At 42.7% G+C, this 9,233-nt stretch overlaps 3 protein-coding genes across 4 annotated transcripts; 2 read left to right on the forward strand and 1 right to left on the reverse strand.

Moving 5' to 3' along the window:
• Positions 1–883: 883 nt before the first annotated feature.
• On the reverse strand, positions 884–3,326 carry LOC110845238 (cytochrome P450 2C15). The gene is made up of 8 exons (XM_035855598.1): positions 3,196–3,326; positions 2,979–3,099; positions 2,795–2,898; positions 2,589–2,727; positions 2,380–2,517; positions 2,070–2,320; positions 1,792–1,972; positions 884–1,723 (listed from the first exon to the last, which is right to left on the reverse strand). The coding sequence occupies exons 1-8, from the start codon at positions 3,293–3,295 to the stop codon at positions 1,285–1,287; spliced, it is 1,473 nt and encodes a 490-aa protein (XP_035711491.1). The 5' UTR covers positions 3,296–3,326; the 3' UTR covers positions 884–1,284.
• Positions 3,327–4,352: 1,026 nt separating this feature from the next.
• On the forward strand, positions 4,353–7,072 carry LOC110863564 (elongation of very long chain fatty acids protein 6). Its single transcript, XM_022112909.2, has 10 exons — positions 4,353–4,773; positions 5,190–5,488; positions 5,650–5,719; positions 5,824–5,846; positions 6,068–6,115; positions 6,195–6,243; positions 6,312–6,410; positions 6,493–6,520; positions 6,618–6,726; positions 6,812–7,072. The coding sequence occupies exons 2-10, from the start codon at positions 5,221–5,223 to the stop codon at positions 6,946–6,948; spliced, it is 831 nt and encodes a 276-aa protein (XP_021968601.1). The 5' UTR covers positions 4,353–4,773; positions 5,190–5,220; the 3' UTR covers positions 6,949–7,072.
• Positions 7,073–7,380: 308 nt separating this feature from the next.
• Positions 7,381–9,224, forward strand: LOC118433833. Of its 2 annotated transcripts, XM_035846146.1 has the most exons (4): positions 7,381–7,764; positions 7,834–7,981; positions 8,055–8,243; positions 8,313–9,224. In XM_035846146.1, exons 1-4 carry the CDS (start codon positions 7,550–7,552, stop codon positions 9,102–9,104), a joined length of 1,344 nt encoding a protein of 447 aa, XP_035702039.1. In that variant the 5' UTR covers positions 7,381–7,549; the 3' UTR covers positions 9,105–9,224. The 2 variants fall into 2 exon arrangements, with proteins under 2 accessions (XP_035702039.1, XP_035702038.1); XM_035846145.1 differs by having other exon boundaries at positions 7,381–7,981.
• Positions 9,225–9,233: the final 9 nt, after the last annotated feature.

Below are 9,233 nucleotides of genomic sequence, written 5' to 3' on the forward strand. Positions count from 1 at the left end.
ACCACGGCCAATGGAAAAAATGGGCCGGGGGTGATCGTACGAGGGCGTTGAAGCACAACAAGTTTGTCGAAATCATGGCGTCTGGTATTGATGAATTCCAGATGCCGTGTGAGAAACTTGTTAATCCGCCAGCAGAGAGGTATTTCGAAACCTCTATCTGTTCGGTGAAAGATTGGGAGGATGGTAGCGTGCCCATGAATGCCTCCGACGTGAACTGTTTTACTGACGGTTCACGGATGGGTGAGTGTTCGGGTGCGGCTTACTACTTCACATACAACAATCTTGCTCAGGAAGCTGTGAGGTGCTCAATTCCTCTGGGATGGGCACCCACAGTTTTCCAAGCAGAAATTATGGGTATTATCAGGGCTTCTGAAACGTTGACCGACAATACTCTTAACTATAGCACCGTTGACTTCTTCATTGACAGTCAGGGTGCCATCAAAGCGCTCACTAGCCCATGGCCAGTTTCATCACTGACTGCTGAGGCTATTGAGATGCTTAATCATATTGGGGAGACTAAGAAGGTAACACTTCATTGGATCCCTTCTCACCATGGATTTGAAGGAAATGAAGTGGTTGACCTGTTGGCCAAGGAAGGTACTCTTACTGGGTACCTTGGCCCGCAGCCCTCTATTCCTCTATCCAGAAGCACTGTAATCTCCAGCATTGTAAACTGGGCAAGATTGCAGCATACCAAATCTTGGGAAAGCAGCAAGGGTTGTTTAACTTCTAAAGCTTTTCTCTCTGCCCCTTCATCGGGGCTTAGCAGTAAGCTTTTAACCCTAAATCGGAAGAATCTCCGATCAGTAACACAAACCTTAACCGGGCATTGTACTTTAAACGGGCACCTCAGAACAATGGGATTAGTTGATGAGGCTATGTGCCTATGTGGCCGTGGCCCTGAGACTGTATTTCATTTTCTTGGGTCCTGCGACAAGTATTGTGCCCTAAGGTCAGAACTCTTTGGGAGGCATGAGTTGCCACCAGAGCAAATAGTGACTATGTCTCTGCCCGATCTAATTCAATTCATAATCAGATCAGGGCGGTTTGTAGGTCAAGTTAGATCTGTAAATCGTGAGAGTCATGACTTAGCACAGTAAAGCGGTGTATACGGGGAGACTGCAATAAGCCTTTAGTGCTTGCGCAGCTGACGGTCCTGTCCAACAATGGCAGGATCGTCACCCCACCAATACATACATACATACAATAGCCTCATCTAAGCTTTCCTTTTTTGGGTTTCTTTTATATACAAGGTTTGTAACTTAATTTTAAAATACATAGTGTTCATCGTTCTGAAACCAAAAGTTCATGTTTTGGAGGGGATAGAACGAAACCAGATCGAGGTCCTAAATATGGTGGACTTTGGCCTGGCTGTAGCTCAAAGTTGAAGTTTTGGAGGATTCCAGTCAAGAAGAGGAAAAACTCGTTCATGGCCAGACTTTCTCCTGGACAGCTCCGCTTTCCCACGAGGAAGGGAATGACGTGGTCATCCCTGCGAAATGTCCCATCCTCACAGAGGAACCTCTCTGGACGGAAGTTGTCTGGGTCACCCCAGTATTTTTTTTCGTGGTGGATTTGGTACAAGTTGAATATGAAGACGGTTCGTTTGGGTATAAAGTAGCCCTTGAAGTGTGTGTCCTCCAGGGCTGTGTGCATCAGCCCAAGTGGCACCATCGAGGATTTGCGAAGGACCTCCTGCATGGTTGCCTCCACATACGGCATCCTGCAGCAGGTATTTATGCATATTCATACATATGTAAATGAAGAGTGAGAAATTGAGATATAACAAACCTGGATCGGTCTTCAATGCAAGGCATCCTACTTCTTCCCACACATTGGTCAATTTCCATCTGAATTTTGGCTTGGACTTTTGGGTAGCATGCCAAGTAGGTAAATGCCCAGCCCAGAGTGGAACTTATAGTATCCGAACTGGCAAAAAACAAGTCCAACAGTGTGTAGTGGAGATTTCGTACTGAAAAACAATGGACAACAGCTCTAAGCACTTGGACAGATAAAGTAATGTGTGTATGTTATTTCTGTCTTGTGCGTGAGAAATGCAAGTGCCTCACGTCCAAAGTCCCCATAGAAGACGGATTTGGGGTCAGTGGTGGTGTAGATTTTGGTCAGTGCCATGTCGATAAAGTCCCGTTCTTGGCCCTGGGAGTGGGTGGCGACGTGTGAGCTGATCACGTCTCGAGCGAGTTGCTCCGGAGCTGCAAGCAACTTGAGCCCCGTGGTGTATCCCGTCAGGTCTGGGGCCAGCTTGGCTAACCACGGAAGAAAGGCCCCAACACCAACAATGTTCTGGTCCGAAACCGCACTGATTCGTTAAACAGATGTTAATTTATACAGAGAAAGTAAGTTATGCAAATAACTTACTCGGATAAAATTTGCATTAAGTCACGCTTGGCAGGATCTTCAATGTCAAACTTCTCGCTAGTCATCAACGTCCACGTGCTATTCACGACAGCCAACTCCAAAATGGGTTTCAAGTACAATGGTTTACCCAAATTTTTTCTTGAACACGAATCAAAAATTTTTCCATCATTAATATAAAGTTCCTAAAACAGAAAGTTCTTGAAGTAAACCTTAAAAAGCTGCAGATTTCCTGAACCTGTTCTTGCATCATGCCTTCCATCGACCTCTTACCAAACCCCATATCGCGGAGGCATCTGAGAGTGAATCGCCTCATCTCCTTCCAGTCCTTCCCTTCCAGGAGGCCCAACCCTACGAGTGACCATTGAGACGAACATTCGATCGAAATGAGCGTGGTGTGTAAAAGCGGAAGACGAACCTGCATATCCTCTGGGTTCAAATAAAGCCATTTGATGTCGGCCTTGAAGGACATCCATCTTTCCAGCTTCCTTTGTTGACTCAAAGTCATTGACAAAAACCACACTACGAAATAATTGCGATACATGAACCACACTTTTCACCATTAAAATGACGTTAAGTAAGTTTCCAATGTGCAAAAGTACCGAGTTTGACCAAGTCGAAGGGATATTACGCTCCCATATCGCTTGGCTAAGTTTGCAATTGTTATGCTGGGAATTTTCCCCAGAAATGGAAGATACCCGAACACGGGGAGGCAGTAGGGGCCTGTAGTCAGAAATAAATTACGGTAATATTTCAATAAAAAAAAATACCAGAAATGCAACGTCGCAAATTATGAAGGTGCCGAAAACAAAAATTTACCAGGAGGAAGGGGTCCCCTCTTCTTCCATGATCTATTCTTGAACTTTTCCAACAAAAATAAAATTACGACGAAAAGTGTTAGTAAAATTTCAAAATACATTTGTATTAATAAAAACACCTAAGACTGTGAATGTTTCGTGGCTGCTCTGATGACACTAAAAATTGAAAAGTGTTATTCCTTTCCTATAAATAATACTTTACATGCTGTTTGGTGCACGCATCTCTGGAATATCCTATTGGTACGCTTGTACATTTACAAAAATGGAGCTATATTTCAGTTCAAAACACAATGTTAACTTTTTCATTGTTTCCTAAAAATAATCTCTGCACATCGAAATTAAGTGAGCCTCGCATGGAAGAAGCACCTGCAGATCTATGTATTTACATTTACATACATAGTGCAGAATCCCATGAATGCGTGTATGTTATCGCATCATGATTGCTGTCTGCCTTTTCGCGAACTTCCTTCCGTCGTATCACACCGATCCATATCTCAGCCTCTATGATGTTGGGAGTTAAAATGTCGCACATTTCTTGTCTGATAATGTAATCTAAGAGATATGCATGCGTACTTTGCAGAGTGCAAACTGAATTGAGATTGTGCGACAATTTTCCATGTTCTCAAAATAATGATCCAGTCCTTGCCTCACAGCTTTGGAACAATGCTTCATATTGTTATCAAATCAAGCGTCAAGGTCGTCTCATTATCGGACATCCTTCCTTCGGAGTCTATAATTTTGTTCCGTGCTGAAATTGCACGACTTATTGAAACCCCTTGACCATGGCCAAAATCGCAGGTTTGATTCTATCCAACTAATCATACCATCGGGACTAAGTTTCTAATAGACGAGTCACTCCAGAGGACACGAAAAATTGGCATAATATTTTCTCCCATGTTTACATGCAATGAATCGATTCGTATTGGCGTATTCGTTCTTCCTTTTATATTTACGTACATACACAAAAAGTTTGCGTATGCAGAGTTTGAAACGGAACGGTTCGTCAAACTCGCTGCCTCTTCACGGTTGGCACAACATGAATAAGTTTTAGTGGAGCTCAAATTAAAAATATGTCGGAGATTATTTCCAGTTCAAGCAGTCAAAAAATTCACGTCACAGTTAGTGCTCGAGTCCAGCCAGACGGTGGAGGAGAGAGAGAGAGGGAAAGGGTAAAGATCGTGCCTAAAATCAAAGCTTGGGCAGCAACGGAAGTACGGAGGCTGCTCGGTACCCGGGTATCCTATCGGCGGAGCGAGGTGTGCTAGACAGACGACTACTAAATAACAAGAGCAATTTGCCGGAGAGAGCAGACCAGAACGCATGCATCACGTACATATTTAGTTAGTCAGCACATCACGTTCATATTTTTATTCCTTGACGACGTCGTCCTCGATGACTCAACGGAAGTTCTGTGTGAATTAATTAGCGAGACGACGACAATAACCATACGTTGATAAGCTCCTAACTGTTTGAAAGATTTTATCCACGCGAAATAATTAACAACCGAAAGTGACCAATTACGTAATCGCACACGGTACAAGATCGTTCCAGTAGCGACAAGGTGATTTCGGCTGGTCAGGTCAGATGTGTTTTTTTAATAGTTTTACATTTATGTAGAAGTTTAGACTAACAAGCTCATTTTCAGCTGAAAAGTCCAGGTGGGAGGTATTTTCCGTACATAAATCAATAACCCAGTAGATCTTTATATTACTCTTTTCCTCTACTCTGACCCAGCCTGACTCTGAAATGGTGTTTGTACATATGTGCATATGTTGTAAGCGTTACGTCAGAAAAGAACTGAAACTGGGAACTTGTGATTTATGCTTTTTATTCCACTAAGCAACACACGAACAGCAGAAAACTTTAATATATTCTAATGGAAGCAATATGCATTTAAGTTGCCTCGAATTTCAAATTTCATTTAAAGTGGTCATTTAAAGTCTCTCAGTAATTCATATGCAACGCAGCTTAATTAAACTGTCGAGTTTTTCGCAGGGATCGGGAGACCATTTCTTTCTACGAAGATATGACTGCAAACCGATCATCGTCACCAGCCATCCTTTGGCCGTATGACAATCCTCGCACCTTCCATCCATTCCGCTTCGAGAGCGTGGACGACGCGTGGTGGAAGCAATTCATGGCTGACCACACCAACCTTCCCTTCGTCATTTCCGTCGTCTACCTCATCACGATTTTTGGGGGACAACGCCTCATGCGCCAGCGTGAACCCTTCCGTCTCAACCATATCCTAGCCGGATGGAATCTCGTCCTCGGAGCCTTCAGCATCTTTGGAGGCTAGTTTATGTATATTTAAATTAGCAAAAAAAAACGTCCCCCCTTCTCACATTTCATGATTTTCTCCTCCAATTGGCTTAAAAGTTATGGACGCTTACCTCCCACAAATTATACTTTGGTGACAATGACAAGTACTCATTTAATTTCCTGTGATTTCAAGGCTTCCGAATTGGCCAAGAGTTATTTCATGTCGTCCGTTTGAATGGGTTCTATCGGAGCGTGTGCATCAGGTTGGCTAATTACGACTCATTTGCTACCACTACTACAAATTACTCAATTGAGTAATTTGTACATGAAATCAAATTCAAATTGATTGTGTGTCTGGGCATTGCAGGGAAGGTTACAACGAGCCGACAGGTTGGCTAAAACCAGATTATCAGTACTCATTTATGTATGTATGTATGTACTTTGTGGGGTGACCAGACTACTCATTAAAAGAGATAGCCAAGCCAGCGGCGGTAGTACATTAAAGGCTAATTGCCGACTCCCCTAAGGACTCATTTATCTACATACATATACATGTACAAATTCACAATAAATCTCACTGGCGCATCATAATCATAATTTTTATTCCCCAGCTTTTTGGGGGCTGTTATTTGTGCTTTCAAAATTTGTCGAATTGGGGGGTAAGTTCTGATCCTATTTATGATGATGATAATTTGGCTAAATTCATTCTGAGATGGTGTATTCTTTGTTTATCACAAGATACCATTTTCATCGTTTTGAGGAAGCAGCCCCTCATTTTACTCCAATGGTTGGTCATAATTTGACATTACCCTTCAGTTTGCCTGACCTTATGCACCTTGCTTATTTCCAACTTAGGTGGCATCATTCTATCACACTCATCTTCGTCTGGAAGGTATTTCCCTACTCAGAACCCATCCAAAGGTTTTACGGAGTGATGAACTTTGCTGTGCATGGGTAACCGTTTCTTGTCTTTACTATTAAAGATTTCGTAAATCCTTAGTGTCAGAGTGGATAAAATTTGGTTACCCAATTTCAGACTAATGTACAACTACTTTGCATTGCGGGTAAGTGAGAATACAGTACTTCAACAATTAGGATTAGTAGCGGTCTTATTTTATCTGGTCAATTATTATTAATTATTAATTATTAAACTATAAACAGGCAATGAAGGTGCGTGTTCCCAAACTGATGGCTTTGAGTCTGACATCTCTGCAGTTTGCGCAAATGCTGGTTGGGATTCTGGTGAACGTGTATTCCGTGCATGTCATGAGTAAGAGAACACGCATCAAAAATTATTACTTGATATAAATTACGAGACTCGCAGTCTTGTACACCATAAATTAATACTTTTTCAGGAGCTGGTCAGTTTTGTGCTCGGACTCCGCACACTCTGAAATGGAGTTTAGGAGTGTATGCGTCGTTTGCTGTTTTATTCGCCGAGTTCTTGTTTAGCCGTTACTTTGTAAAATCGAAAGGAAAAAAGACTGATTAACCGCAAGCGTGATACATAAAGTATACTACGTGCAGCATTTTAGTTGCTTTTATATGCATAAACTTTAAAGTGTCTGCCTGCAGAAGATTTCCAATATTGAAATAAATCTATTAATAACGCTTAATCTGAATTCATATATATTCTTTTATCTTATGTGCACAACTTTTGGTATCTAAAAGGGCTCTGTAAAACGGATGGACAAAATGGTCTAGTTTGACTTCGAATATTTACTTTTAATTTAGTAGTGTCCCAATCCTATGATAAAAGTATTTATAAAGTCAAAAGTCAAGCAATCTTGGCAGTATTGACTTGGTTGAACTTCTCAAGCGTATACGACGTGAAAAGCATGCGGCGCCATAGTGACTTGTCTTGTGTATCGAAAACCGTTCTTAATACGATGTGGTGGTGCACGACATTTTGGAGCTCAACGCCATAACTCAACGAATCATGCTGTTCTAAATTCAGTATAGAATACTCGAAAACAGATTGATTTTATATGCTTCGAGAGTTTGTCTTCCCAAGAAATTTTTGTATGACTTCATCGTCAGTCAGGCGTCCTTTGTTTGTATGTGTAGCCAGTTGAATCTGACCAATTTGGTTAATGGATTTGCCCAGCTTGAGCACTCAGCTGCGTACAAACGCTATGCGATATAGTTCCAACTTTTCATCGCAAATGCCATGTGACAGTCCCCCTCGACGCCAACAACGCCCGCGTTCCTTCGATTCGGTTCAGGCGGGAATGCGTCCTCCTGGAATTTGTGTCGCTAGATCACTCCCAGATTCAGAGTTTGAAAATATTCGCCGTTGTTTTCAAAGGTTCCTCCACCACTGGTTTCTTGGCTTGTCTTATTTAGTTTCCTCACAAAATGGACGCACTCTTTCCAGGGCAAATACGGCGACGGAGGGTTACCTGAACTGCAGTGAGTTGAAAACGTACATGGACCTTCGGAAGTGCCCCATCACGCAATGGGAAGCAGAGAAGCTTTTAGAATATGCAGACCCCACCTACCACTACTACATAACATTGGAACAGGTACTACCGATATGGCATCCAATCCCACATAATGCTCCCTGCCCTACACCACCCGTCTTTACTTTCATGCCAGATTACAAACTTGGCGATCCACTTTGGCATTGGGACTCAACACCCACTGCGCTTAACCCGCTCAGAGTTTGAAATTGCGATTCAGCGATCATTCCGTCGCTCTGCAGACACTCCGACGTCATTCATATCCCGACAGCAATCCAGAGACGAGTTTGACTTTGATGGGGTTTTGAGCTATTTCGAAAATCGGGTAACGAGTTCATAGAGTAGCATCTTGACAAAAGTATCCCGCTAAATAAGTAACTAATGCATGCTGTAGGCCGCCATGGAAGACGTCGATTATCCAGATTCTCACTACAACAGCGACCAAGAGTCGGAAGGAATCGCTGATAATGATGAGGCCGTGGTGCCAGAGAAAGGTATCGTTCAGTTTCAAAAGTCTCGCCATCATGTTCGTGATACGACACAAAAGGAAGTTGGGCTGCAAACCGAGGAGCAACAGCAGTATTCAAGTCCAACTAATCCACTCCAACTGATCAACTCTGCTTTCCCAAAGAGATCCGTCAGAAGGGATGAGGACCAGACTTTCATTGATGACGACCATCTTCAACCTGTCCGAGCAATCAAGGAAAGATGGGAAGAGAAGATCCGTGAACTCATTGCCACCAAAGGGGACGATTTCCTAGTAAAGTTGGATACGCAGAGGAAACTGGGAATAAACACAAACTTGCTAAAACTGCAGAAAAATACAAAATCCCTGTCAAACAGAAATCCTATCAAACCATCCAAATTGACGCAAATGCCTTCAAATTTAGCTGTTATTACAATACGATCCCCACCCCCGGCCAAGTCCATTTTTCGGAGAGAAAACAAACCTCCTAGATTACCAGACAGCATTTCTGCACAGAAAGGAGTTAGCACTGAATTTATGCAAACTAAGAGACACGCCAGACTTAGCGAGATGAGAATTAAGAACAAAGTGCCTGCTCCACCCCCGTTGCCACCACCGATGATTCCTGAAATCCCACTCGAGTGGAGACGTGGGAGGGGTGCGCGACCAGACCGAGGCGGTCAGCAGCATCGGCGAGCTGTAAAACAACGGGGGACTTGACACAGCAGCGTAATTCACACCCATTCCAAAAAATAAATCCATACTCGAAAAATTTTGATGTGTGAAGTAAATTTTTTGCAGTGACAGCAGAATCAGTTTAGCAAAATAAAAAAATACATTTCCAACTAT

This window comes from Folsomia candida, unplaced genomic scaffold (assembly GCF_002217175.1).
Source record: "Folsomia candida strain VU population unplaced genomic scaffold, ASM221717v1 Fcan01_Sc001, whole genome shotgun sequence".
NCBI lineage: Eukaryota > Metazoa > Arthropoda > Collembola > Entomobryomorpha > Isotomidae > Folsomia > Folsomia candida.